The sequence below is a fragment of the Dicentrarchus labrax genome, unplaced genomic scaffold, assembly GCF_905237075.1.
Source record: "Dicentrarchus labrax unplaced genomic scaffold, dlabrax2021, whole genome shotgun sequence".
In the NCBI taxonomy this organism is placed as follows: domain Eukaryota; kingdom Metazoa; phylum Chordata; class Actinopteri; family Moronidae; genus Dicentrarchus; species Dicentrarchus labrax.
This window is the reverse complement of record NW_026136928.1, coordinates 299,183-312,868: the sequence shown is the minus strand read 5'-3', so window position 1 is coordinate 312,868 and position 13,686 is coordinate 299,183. Positions and strand designations below refer to the sequence as shown.

Sequence of the window (13,686 nt, the reverse complement as noted above, 5' to 3'; positions counted from 1 at the left end):
ACTTTCTCAATATTTTGACTTTGCATCTTGATATTTTTACTTAATATTTCAAAATAATAAGAAACATTCTCAATATTTTGATACTAAGTCATTATTTTGAGATTTTTAAACCCTTTTTTATTTTGGTTTTCCATAACATTGGCATAAATGGGCTTCCATACTTTTCACTATTTAACTTTAATTATTTACTCGCGGCTGAGAATCATGACCCTGTTGGCCTTCCATACACGCGCCGCACTGGAGCAGTTGTCAGTCGGGGAAGCTGCTGTCAGTGCGGCGCTAACCGAGCTGTTTGCCGGCTAGCTTGCGCTGGGAGACAGTTTAAAAAGCTAACAATGGCAGGTGTGCACCCTCAGGTAAGTAAAGTGGCAGCTGTCCGCGCACTCTGAAGCCTGGAAGTTGACAGTTTTGACGTCTGAATTAGCAAAAACGGCGTTTAACGGTTGCTAACATCCCTAGCTAGCATGGCTGCTGAGTTCAGATCAGCTGTGTATGAGCAGCTGTGTATGAGCTGCTGGCTGCTGCTGTTGGGACGTGGCAACGAAGAGGCGAAAATAAACACAAGAAACGCCTTTTTTTCATGCAATATTGTGTCTTGTTTTATGTTGTTTAACTTGCCGGAGCGTTATTAAGCGCAGGACAGCACTAACCTACATAAAACTTGTCCAGTGAGACCCACAAACCTCCCAGCTGCTATTTCTGTCCCTGTCTGTGTATCACAGGACGACCTGCTGAAGATGACACACAGAGAGAACTGGCAGTGAGTAGTGTCTGCTTATATCCCCGCTATAAACCCAAAATATGCACGTTTTCTTGAATAATACAAGAATATAATAATGCATTTTAACCTCTCCACCCCATCTGTCCTTGCTCTCTCCACAGGGTGCAGAACGAGCGTCTCCATGTGAAGCACAGGGCTTATGAGGACATGCACAAGGGTCACAAGCCCATGCACGCAGAGATGGTGCTGATCCTCATCGCCACGCTGGTGGTGGCTCAGATAGTCCTGGTGCAGTGGAAACAGCGGCACCTCCGCTCGTACAACGTGAGTCAACGCGAGCACAAACACTAGATACACGATACCGAAACCGGCGAAACTTCACGGTTATTGAACACCAATTGGATACCAGTAAACGGTAAATCCCATTTAATTCAACATGCACTCCTTTAATAAAACACGACAACAGAGGCCCCTTTTCTAATACACTAAACCTTCTAATAAGTCCCAACAGAGGCCGGTCTCCTTTACTAGCCTACACATTCTGACAAACACAGGTCTCAATTAGAGGCCGGGTCTGGATTTGATAGAAATCAGATTTTTGTGGACAAAGCTCGCTATTAATGACGTCTGTCAAAGCGATCGAAACCAATGCGTTACTGAATGACAGCACTGCTCTTCGCTCTTGCTTTACTTTATCCACCGTATCTGCGCCAGAGAGCGACTGTCTCTTCTCATTAGACTGTACGATGATGATTTTGCTGTGATTTAATGTCAATAATCCGATGAAAATGGGGCCGAAGTACCTACATTATGATGCCAATATGTTAAAAACAAAAGTCTACTTTGTCGGGTCTAATTATTATGTCCCAATAATTCATAGAAATAAATGTCCCATTACCGGTAATTTATCCGTAGCATCTGTCGATTTAAAAACAGCTGATACAACAATTCTTATTTTCAGGTGAACACATGAATAAAAACATAATTGATATGTTCCATTTCTGGCAATAGATCCTCCCGAATGTTACACACTGGACCTTTTTAAGAATGTAGTTCAACATTTTAAAAAATAAAAAAACATAATATGATAGTTGAAAAGCTCCTAAAACTATCAAGAAAACTAATTACCATTTGTTCTCAGCTGTTATGTTTATACATGTAATATAATATGAACGATAGGTCCCCTTTGTATATAGCAGCAGACTCTGGGGAAGAAGAGCGGCAGTGTTGTGTGAGTAAATAAACTCTACGTCTCCTCCTCAGCTGGTGACTCTCGTCCAGATGTGGGTGGTTCCTCTTTACTTCACCATCAAACTCTACTGGTGGAGGTTTCTGTCCATGTGGGGGATGTTCTCCGTCGTCACCAGCTACGTCATCTTCAGAGCCACTCGCAAGCCGCTGTCCTGCAGGACGCCGAGGTGAGAAGAACGGTGGTCCAGGCCGTATATTGAAGCACGATATTGGATCTTTTTATCCGATGTTTTCCTTCCTAACCTTCATCCTACTATAACAGGTTTGGATGATGATGTTCTGACTGAGACAACCAGGGCAAATCTGACCCGTTTCACAACTCACCAAAACAACTCAAATAAATGCAATCTGTCCACAGAGATCACGTTAAAGTAAACGCTGTCTACAGCAATTAAATTTGTTGGAAGGAAGACTGATCTCAGGAGATTAACTGATCTTCTAGTCCTTCTACAATTGGACCAGGGCTGCAATTATTAATCACTCGGTCGAGTAATTGATTGATCGTGTTTTCCAGGATGGTGTACAAGTGGTTCCTGTTGATCTACAAGCTGAGCTATGCAGTGGGCGTCCTGGGCTACCTGGCCATCATGTTCACCATGTTCGGCTTCAACGTCTTCTTCAGGTGAGGCACTGCTGACTGTCAGTGGACCCAACTATCAAACTGTTACCTGAAGCCCAAACTGTGTCATTTGTAGTTTGATCACAGTCTATTAGGACACATTAAACTTCATCTGTGCATCATTAAAGTCTCAAAAAGCATTCAGTCATCAAAATGTAAGGCCCTTTCTTTAAAGCTTAGAGAGTATTTTCACATCTAACTGCAGTGAATTAAGGCTTTATATCGACTAATACAGTAACAAGGTGATCTGCAGAGGCTCCAAACTAGGGCTGCCCCCTGATAGTCGGGGGCTCATTAGTTGGATATTCGCAGAAAAACAAAAGCACTGTCAAATCTTGTTCGGGAGCTACGCCTTGTCACCAGTACGAAAGTATCAGAGGATTGTTGTGACACGGACCTTTTCTGTTATAACACAGGGACTCACTTACTGGTGCACTGCTGCATATGCTAACTGACTGGAAAGGCAGAGGGTAGTTTCAACACTGATTTGAACGCTGATTTAAAGTGGCTCCGACCAGGACTCTGACTCTGGGGATGAAGACCCGGGGGATTCAGGCAGCGACAGGAGAGGAATGAAACGGAGGAAGAGGAGCCAGTTTGTGGCCAGTTAATTAGTTAGTAACTGATAACATGCTGACGGATGAAGTACGTTGGTGATTGTTGGAACAGTTTAAAGACGGTTTCATACTTTTCGTAAAAGTATAATCTAGTATACATCCAGGAATTTCTCACATACACAAAATTCACATACTATACAGTTGAAACACTCAATTTAACATCATAGTTAGGAATAGTAGGTTAGTATGTGACTTCAAACGCAGCCATAGTGTGTCGGGATAACTTCTAAATAAGAATAGTTTACTGTTATCTCAGCACCTGAACAGATCTCTGGCCGGCTCTTTGTTTTTTAAAGCGTAATAAAAAGTAAGAGACAGCTGATCTTTCTTTCTTTGTGCAGGATCAAGGCAGAGGACTCTATGGACATAGGTGTGATCATGCTGTTTTACGGGCTTTACTACGGCGTCATGGGAAGAGACTTTGCTGAGATCTGCTCTGACTACATGGCTTCTACAATCGGGGTAGGACATTTCTATCATCAAGTAAAATGTGTCAAACCTTGCAGCAGCTAAGGGTTGATCAAATCTCAACACACGGATGTGATAAAGTTTCGATCCAGTGTGACTTTCTCTTCCGGTGGCAATTTTTTATCTCTTTTTTATCTAAAACCTGTGGACACATACTCTAACATGCACGTGTGTGTTATTTCAGTACTATAACAAGGGAGGAATGCCCAGCAGGAGCCTGACCGACGACATCTGTGCAGTGTGCGGTCAGAAGATCCTGGTGGACGTGGAGGAGGAAGGATTTATAGAAGACACCTACCAACTCTCCTGTGGACACCTGTATCCTAAAGCTTTGCTGATCCCCCGCCGGAGAAAATGCTTCTTTTTGAGCTCTCACAGGGAGGTCAGAGGTCTGGTTCTGTGCAGCTGGTTGACCTACCACCAAATACATTAAATCACATTTTCTTTTGCTTTCCACTAGATGCCTGGTTGTTGTTTGTCAAACAAACATCTAGTGGCATCAGTGGTTTTTGTGCTAAGCTTATTCAACCTTTATTTCAGCAGGCGAGACACTAAGAGCAGTTTCCTATTCGTAGGGAAGGAGGAGACAAACAAGAGCATAAGACAGAAACAGAAAAGTGACTAAATAATCAAGCATTCTTGAAAAAAAGTACACCATTAAAAGCTGGAACTTGTTCTAACTATTTTTTTCACGTTATTTATACCAACACAACTCATCAAAATAATGTTTGCAAATTAAAAGATTTATCTAAATCAATAAGTTATTAAGTTTTATCTTGCAACCATGCATTTATTTAAATATCCAGTAAAAAGAACTTAATCAAGAATATTATTCAACTTACAAAACTGAGTTTATGTTACTTCTGTAATTTTTCAATGTAATCCATTTTCAACAATTTTGTTTTTGTCGCTGGTTATTCTTTAGTTTCTCAACTCTGAAAAAGTTTCTCGAGTTGCCATCAGTTTTTGTAAAACTGCTGATACTCAGAACCTACACGGTTGATTTCTTCATCCAAATATTTTTTTAAAGTGAAAAATGTGAGAAAATGGTAAAAAAAACCAACAACAACTGGCTCTATCTGCTTGCAGTCCACCATTGACCAGTCAGAGGAGATGCAATGCATTATGGGGCAGTTGAGTATGTGTTGTAAGCTCACACTGTATACACAGACATTCTTGTTAATCTAGTATACATCCAGGCATTTCTCACATACAGGACAGTTGAAAGGCACTACAGACTCAATTTAACGTCGTACTTCAAAAGTACATTAGTATGTGATTTCGAACCGTCTCTGTCTCCACCAGGAGGTGAATCCAGGTTGCTGTGTTGTTGAGGGAAGATTCTCCCGTTGCCAAGAAGCCATGTGTTTTATGAGGATGTTGTGTTTCAGGGGATATGCTACCATGACTCAGCAGTTTAATGATCTCAAAACTCCAGAGGCCCGTTGCCTTTGCTCTAATACTGTGAGCTACGTTTCTAAACAACTCAAGTAACTAATCGATTATTATAATGGTTAATGATTATTTTTCATTGTTTGCCATACATTACATCAGATTTAGTTGATCGTAGGTTCTTTAAAACATGGCAGTGAGCTAGTACACTGGGATAAGTCATTTGAAAACTGATATAAGAAAGGATTGTCTGTATTTCTGCCTTAACTTGCCCCACCCCTTCAGATTCCACGAGTTCTGCATCCGCGGCTGGTGCATCGTGGGTAAGAAGCAGACGTGTCCATACTGCAACGAGAAGGTTGACATGAAGAGGATGATGAACAACCCGTATCCTTTTATACTGTTTCTGTGTGGTTGCCTGAGTGATCTACAGGCTCTTCACCGTTAGTGTCTTTAGACTCAGCCAGAAGATCCAACGGGTCAAAACAGGAAACGCAGTCAGTGCAACAAAGACCTGACTGGACGATCCGTTACTGTTCAGTAACCAGCCATGATCTATGACATTATTATTTTGGGTCAGGCTTCAGTAATGAATGAATACACACATTTAACTGCCACTAGATGTCGCACAAGAGCAGCTCAGGCCAAAACAACAAGTGCTACAACCCACCAGACTCCTTCGACAAAACCAGTATTTTTACGTTACAGATAATCATAAAACACACTTCAGACTGCACAGAAACCAAATAAGCTTACCAAAACCTTTTCATTAAGTTTGGTATGGTCGAAATAAACCCTTAATACACTGAGTCAGATAAGAAAATAGCTGTTTAATGTTAATCCTGTCAACCATCAAAGTGCATCCATTAAAAGCACACAAAGCATCATCTCTTGTGTATCTGAGTGCTCTCCTTAATTCCTACATCTCCTGTTAGCTGGGAGAAGACACATGTCCTGTATGGGCAGCTGCTTGACTGGCTCAGATATCTGGTTGCCTGGCAACCCATCATCATCGGTATCGTTCAAGGGATTAACTTCTCCCTGGGCCTGAAATAGAGCCCTGAGGAACGCCGCTGCAAGTATGTCCTGGAGTCGCGGGGGGGAAAAGTGTTCGATACGTTTGGCAACAAATTGTGAAAATCCGCTCGACAAGGAACTGATTCAGGCTGCTTTTGAAGTCTTTTGTTTCCTCAGTACATGTTGTTGGACTGAATGCTTGCACAGTTTCCAGCAGAGCGATCCCAGGTGGTCTGGGTCTCTGTGTGCAGAGGACACTGTGATGCCAAAACTGCTGCCAACTTGAACAAATTTTTGAATTTTTTTTTCATTTGAAGCACAGTTTATGTATAGTTCAGAAACTTCTCTGTCATGCATGTTGTTTTTTTATTGTGATAAATCATTGCTTTACTTTGTACTGTATCATAAAAATGCCTTTTTAAACAGTTGTATTGTTTGCACACTTCCTCACTGCTGGTTCTGTCGACAACCACTAACAAGAATTTATTTTAAAGGAGTTTTCTGCTACAGAACAAATTGATTAGTTAAAGTACAATTCTGTCCGAATAGTGTTACATAACCTGTTTACATTTCATGCAACTTTGTTTATTACATTCGTTTTATTTGGGATGTCTGTTCTGTTGTCGTTTGTATGAATCTAAAGTTGATGGTAATGTAGCAGTCACTGTTACTGTCACTGCAGCTGAAACTTACTATCAGGAATTGAATGTATCACATTATAGAACAGGAGAGAATGAGGTAGTGGATAATCTTCCCTACGTTATCCTTCCAACATGGCACCATTTTCCTAATAACTATGGTAACCACCAACATTTATTAACAGGAGTTTGGGTTCATTCAAGTGGTTGAAGAGTGACAGGAGAATCGAATTGACATTGCTTTGTTATCAAGACTGCTGCTGATATTAACTTTGTATTTATTAAATATTTCTAAAACCCTCATCAGTTGGTCAGTAAATGTGTTCATACACTCTCAGAGGTGCTTTGTGGAGTTGTGTGTATCCTTGAGCTCAAGCCAACTTCCTGAATGCATTTCCTTCCTCATAAAACATTTGTGAAGGACGTATTTTAAGTCCAGCATTGTTTATTCCAACAGTCTTCTTCTGTGGCCCTTGTGTCAATATTTCTGATTACTATCTGCGGGTGAAGGTGGGTGAGGGGCGGTTTCAAACTCGAACACCCCTGAGGTGTTCACAAATCTCTCTCTCTCTAACTTTATTTTCATTTCTCTATTTCTCAACCCCTTGTGATTATTTTGATGCTATGACTCAACATCCGCCTGCACACTGAAAAGGTTTTGTGCGTTGTCAGCAGTGCAAATAGTTGTTGTAGATCAGGTCCATGCTCAAACACATCTTCCTTACTCCTCATTTTTTTCCACACTAGAGCTTTCCAAAAATGTGTAGCATTAACATTAACGAGACACCTTTTTATCTGTCTATTGTGTGCATGTCAAATAAACACCTACAAATTCAGGGTAGCAGTTAACATGTTACACATCAAAAGCAATGAAAATCTTCACCTTTTATTAATGAACTCATGATGGATGTGTATTTCCTCCTGTATTCTTCCTGTTACGGATTTCCCACTTTGCCATGTCGAAATGTTTCATGTGGAAAAAAAAGGCACTGCATGAAACAGACTATCACCCAATTATAAACAGTACAGCAGGTATCTATTTAGTGAGGTCAGAAATGTATAAAACCAATAAAACGTGAGTCTAACGCACATTCAAGGATGTGATTTGGTATAAGTTGTTGAGATGGTGATTGATTATTGAGTGATTATTAGTGAGAGACCAAAGGGTTAACATGTCGAATAAATATCATGTGACAGGAAGAAGAATAACAACGCCCAGTGGAGAGAGAGAGCGCCTTTTCCCATCTCTGTTCAAACACAGCGCGCCCTTTTTCACAACAGCTAGATCCACATCGAGGTAAGACACCCAGGTTCTCTCTTTATACACATAGTATGGTCTAATACCTTTTATAGTCTTACTTTTGATAAATGTCACTCATCATCTGTAGCACCACGTCTGTAGGAACTTTGATTACTGAGTAGGAATGGAATTTTTATTGTTAAGTGCCATTGTTTGGTATTAATCCATAATGTGTGTTGGTCTATCACACGGAACTAACATCTTAATCAAATGAATCAGAACTGCTGATGCTGAAATGAACACATGAAGTGTTTGAACTTTATTGTTTCTGTTGTAGCCATTCGATATTTGTTTCCTGCCTGACGCCAACTACTGTATTCAGCCACTGCCTGAGGGTTTGAGTGGTGCAACGCTACAAACCGCCAAGGTGGTGAGTCAGCTCAGGATCTCTCTGGATTCTTTTATCCAGTTGTTCTACGACACAAATTGTGATTCACACTGCAACAGGGGTTGTCTATTCCGGCCACATCTGATCTACAGAACGGCCACTGATGAAAATATGTCAGTATTTATATATTTCCAGTTTTACAAACTGGGTATCTGTGGCTAAAGTCTCCAGAGAAATTAAGTATTAAGTTACTACTGAAACTGAACATTTCCTGCTGCTGCAGTTTCACATTAAAAGCACTGAACTGGTAAAACACAAGCTGACTTTTATTATGAAGTAGTACCCACAGGAAATGCAGTGTTTTTGTCCACGAGCTCAACACTGCTGTTGTTCATGAAAAATGTCAGTTAAACAAGACAACCGTCATTCTCTGTGTTTTTTGACAGCCGATCTGCTGTTTACAGCATAAAATCTGATTGCTCACAGAATCAGGAAAATGGTCAATAATTGTCTGACTTCTTTATTGAAAAGACAATAGTTTGTTTAGCTGCCTCCAGAATTATGTGACCTGTATTACCGTCTGAGAGCACTGCTAGTTCAGTATCCAGTTATCATTATGCATTTCCTACTCACACTGATACAGGCTAGTTAATTTATTATTCATTTAGTAAGAAAGTGAAAATACTGAAGAATATCAGGCGAATTAGGCCTAAATTAATTCAATGTTTTTCTATTTGATAGTCTGGCCCTGACAGTGTCTGCTGTGAAAGTTGTGCAAATGACAAATGCTCTGACTTGACTTGAGGTGGCAGATGTTTGCTAATTTCAGCTCATTGCTCAAACATGTCATTTTAACAGCAACTATTATTTTTTTAGGTGAAAATGCCTCCTAAAAAGCAAAAGACGAAGGACATCAGGTCCTTTTTCAACAAGACTGTAAGTAACAGCTCAGATAATAACAATACTCTGTAATCAATGCTTCACAAACATAATAAACCTTAACATCTGTTGACATCTGTTTCCTAAACTAAGGCTGTCCCTCTAACGTGTGGACATCATTTGCAAATGCAAATTTTTACCAGAGCTTGTCCAACTGATCTGTTTGTGAATGTCATGCAGGACAGTCCTGGTAGCAGCAGCTCGACCAACACAGGAAGTGCCCAGCCAGGTGAAGCTAAAGGCTCTCAGGTGAGCTCTTACACTGCACGTTCCTTAGTCGAAGTTAATGGTTGAGTACTGTTGTGTGTCTGTCTCTGAATTCCCCATTTTGTGTCACAAAATAATTATCTACCCACACCGACAGTATAAACAGAGCCAGTGAGTCCAATATTCACTCTCCTTATAAGTAAAATATCTGTAACTGACAGTGAGAGACAAGGCTATCAGAAATATAAATGAGCATTACGACAATTAAAAGCTAAAAGAGAGTTTTATTTAGTCTTAATTAGTGAAGTGATAAGTACCCCCTCTCGAGTTCAAAATACTGCTGGATGCAACACATGCAAGTCTCTCAGGCAAAGCACAGGTCCATTGTTTTTACAACAGTAAATTTTCTCATCCTCCTTTTCTCATTTTTAAGACTGCTACACCCACCAAAGTGAAAAAAGAGGACAACTGTGATGCCCCGGTCAGTAGACTAATACACTGCATGCACAAAAAGTTTGAATTGCATGAACAAGGACATTTAACAATTTTTCTCACTCTGATTTCCCACAGGGCGGACATTTACATCGTTTCAAAGTGAAATTCAGCTGCACTGACCGTTATAAATACGCTATTGACTGTGATCGACCTCGCACGGTGCTGGAGGCAATACAGTCAAGTGAACACTATTCTAAGAAGATGAAGAAGTGTTCAGATGAAAACATTGTAATTCAACTGGGTAAATCAGATAAAGAATCTATCGTTGCAACACATTTCCCTTGTTCTTGTGTCAGTGATGGTGAGCCTCTGATCATATCATGTGAGTCAGAAAAGGTTGAAGAGGCTCAAGGCCAACATTGCCAACCAATACATTCAAGGGATAAATATTCTGTCTTCTACATTGATACAGTGGGAGGGTTGTTCACCAAACAAAAAAAGCTTTTTAGAAACAGCGCTGTAAAACAGTTCAAGTATCTGTGTGTCTATGGGGAGAAGGGGACGACTGTGGAAGAGGCTCTGAGAAGAGACGGTCGTTTCATTGATGATCTCGGCGACTTCACTCTGTCAGACAATGACAATCCGAACTGCATCATTGGACGCAAACAAAAGGTTGACAAACTAGATAAAAAAGAATTTAAGATACGTCTTCCACGGAACAAGAGAGCAAACGATGAAGAAAAACAGGAAAACTCTGGTGCATCAAGTAACTTACAACAGACGTGCGGTGCAAAGGCAGTCTTAGATGTAATAAAGCAGAGAGGAATCAGTGTCAGAACAGAAGTGGAGAAAAGAGGCAGTGTTGATGACACTGGGGAGATTTACGATATACTACGTCAGCAGTTTCCAGGTCTGAAAGAACTGATGGAGAGTAGATTCCCTGATGATTCTTATCAGGAAGCACTGAGCTTAAGGAAGGAAAACTTTGGAAAAATCCAGAAGTCTTTCAGTGAAGTTCACAGAGTCAGGAAGCTGCTTAAAATGGGCGAGTCAGTCTGCAAAGTGAATGTTGGGGATGTTTGTGAGGGCACGGGCTTTGTGCTGTTTGACAACTTCATCTTGACTAATGCGCACTTGTTCAAAGATTGTGTTGAAGGAGAAAGGCTGAAGGAGGGTATAAATGTGTGTGTCCTCTTTAACTATGAAGATCCCGAGCCACACACAAATTTCTACTACTTCCAGCTAGCTCGGTTTTACCTCTGTTCCAGAGAGGATGAACTAGATTATGCCATACTTGAGCTCAACCCTGAGAGCCAGAAACCCAACGAAACAACACAAACAAAGAAAATGAAGGTGCCACCAGGGCTCCTCAAGAAATTTGGTCCAGTACCTGAGAATGGCGAAGCCTGTATTATTGGTCATCCAGCAGGAGAAGTGAAACAAATGGATCCTACATGTATCATTGAGAAAGAAAGGAGGAGGCAGGCTGTCATTGATCATTTACATCAATACAAAGACAATGTTTTCATTGTCCACAATATCAGTCAGATTATCAAAGACCAAGGCATTGACAACATAATGATGGGTGGACATAAAGCAGACAAAGTTGTGACCTATAACACCTTCATGTATCACGGTTCTTCGGGCTCTCCCGTGTTCGATGTTAATGGCCGAGTGTTTGGTTTGCACACCGCAGGATTTTGTCATGGTTTTTACAAAGGGAGCGTGATAGAGTTTGCCCAACCTCTGCTTACCATATTTGAACACTTTGTGAGCAAGCTGAAGGAAAGAAATCTTAAGGAGCTGTTGAAAAGAGTTAAGAAAGAAGCAAAGGGAAACCTGTACCTAGAAAAGGTAGTCCGTCTCAAATCGAGTGGCACTGGCGAGTGCTCAGACTCCGACGAGTCAATGGAGACTGATTAATTATTCAGAGGTATCCGAACAACAAAGAACTAGTTAAGAGTTAGTTATGATGAGGGAATTTACTTTGTGGTGATTTAGGGTGGTTCAACAGTGCAGTATGCGATATTATCGTCATTTTTGTTGGGGTTTTTTTGCTTTACTGAAGAGTTTTCATACGCATGTTTTTTAGTAGTTTATAATCACCTTAAAATCAGAGTTGTTGTGTTATTTGTTACCTTAGAATGAGTTCTTATCTGCTTTGTGGTATTGTAGTCCTGAGGCTATGAATTGAGGGATGCCGAGTTGCACCGTGTTTCAGATGCCGCTCTAAGACGCATTTTCCGTCTTAAAAAAAATTGACTGGACATGACGTGATGATGTGATGTCACATGCGGTTGTGGCGGATGCTTACCATCACCTGCAGTTGGCTAGTATTTACTTCATTTGTTATTACAGTTATATAACATATATCTATTGTAACCAGTGTGCTTAAGTTTGTGTTAAAATTGCTGATTATTTTGACTTTTCTGTTTCTTGCCTGTTTCCTGTCATTGATTTTTAGCTCTATCTAAACAGGTTGCAACATTAGATTAGATGAGACTCTTTGTTTTAATGTTGATGTTTATTTGTGCTTTAAATCACTAAACTGAGTTTTATTAAATCAGGTTTTCATTTTAACTTGTGTGCTAGGTTTAATTTCAAATTTAGTTTTATCAGTTTAAATGAAGTTTATCTAAATGAAGTCAGAATGTATTCACATCACCAGCTCAGTTTTCACTGCACACAGATATTACATCCATTCACATAAACCAGCCTGAGGAAAACAGTGGAAATGGTGACATCTGCTGGCAGAAAACAGCTCCAGCAGGAGCTCCAGAACATGAATGCTGGTAATAACAACTACTTAAACATTGATTTCTGTGGGAAAAAGCTCCACAGGTTGACTTTATGTGTCAGTAATATGAAAAATCAAAACTGTAATAAACTACACTTCCTTTATTTGTTTTACAGCAAAAATAAAGATAGTATTATTTTACTTACTAATTGTTTTATAAACATGATTAATTAATATGAAGTCTAGAGTTTTGTTTTCTTTTGTTCATCATGTAGAAATTAAATATTAAATCACTGACAATCCACTAAAGTCCAGACTGAATCTGTTTGTAGTCAGTTGCTCAGCATGCATTCATCAGGGGAAATTCTACACAGCAGGAAGTCGTTTTTTTTTTTTTTTTTTTTTTGGCTTCATCCATATAAGGTGATGCTTCTGTTTAACTAACATTAACTTTCAAATTGAACTAAGTATTTAATGAATGATTAATATTTAGTAGCTAGCTAGTTAGGTAGTGTTCTACTAACATTAACTTTTGGATGCCGATTGGAATTTCTTCATACTTTTCTTCATCACAACCTCCACAACCTCCACAAAATGACTGGTCAGAATTTGATGTATTCAGTCTGGTAATATTTAGGAATGAAAGTTCCTAAAAACCAGCTTGGCAGGTGTTATTTTAAGATATATAGATTGAATGTAATCAGAATTAAAATTTGATTTTTTGTTTTGTTACACTGTATTTACTGCACTCTACCTATCTGCATTTTTGTGCTCATAGGTCAAATGAATGGTCTTAATTTTTAAGAAATGAAAACTACTTTAAGAATACATATTTAAGCACATAACGACTCCTGTACCTGATGTGACACATTTGGCTAGATAGTCAAAAACAAAAGGCCTTATTTCCCTGTCAGTGTCAGTGTCAGTGTAGTTACTGTGGTTAGCCCCTGAAGGGCACTATAGGCCTACAACAATCCCATCTCCAGTTTAGCAGGTTCATGTTGGTTTTTCCACCCC

The 13,686-nt window shown here is 39.9% G+C and overlaps 2 protein-coding genes across 2 annotated transcripts; both read left to right on the top strand.

Moving 5' to 3' along the window:
- The first annotated feature begins 224 nt into the window (after window positions 1-224).
- Window positions 225-7,026, top strand: rnf175 (ring finger protein 175). The gene is made up of 9 exons (XM_051395199.1): window positions 225-356; window positions 723-760; window positions 883-1,045; window positions 1,985-2,139; window positions 2,487-2,594; window positions 3,550-3,670; window positions 3,861-3,994; window positions 5,354-5,455; window positions 6,004-7,026. The coding sequence occupies exons 1-9, from the start codon at window positions 336-338 to the stop codon at window positions 6,122-6,124; spliced, it is 963 nt and encodes a 320-aa protein (XP_051251159.1). The 5' UTR covers window positions 225-335; the 3' UTR covers window positions 6,125-7,026.
- A 921-nt stretch (window positions 7,027-7,947) lies between these two features.
- Window positions 7,948-12,512, top strand: LOC127360725 (serine protease FAM111A-like). Its single transcript, XM_051395204.1, has 6 exons — window positions 7,948-8,020; window positions 8,301-8,393; window positions 9,228-9,287; window positions 9,471-9,539; window positions 9,931-9,978; window positions 10,068-12,512. The coding sequence occupies exons 3-6, from the start codon at window positions 9,234-9,236 to the stop codon at window positions 11,853-11,855; spliced, it is 1,959 nt and encodes a 652-aa protein (XP_051251164.1). The 5' UTR covers window positions 7,948-8,020; window positions 8,301-8,393; window positions 9,228-9,233; the 3' UTR covers window positions 11,856-12,512.
- The last annotated feature ends 1,174 nt before the right edge of the window (window positions 12,513-13,686 follow it).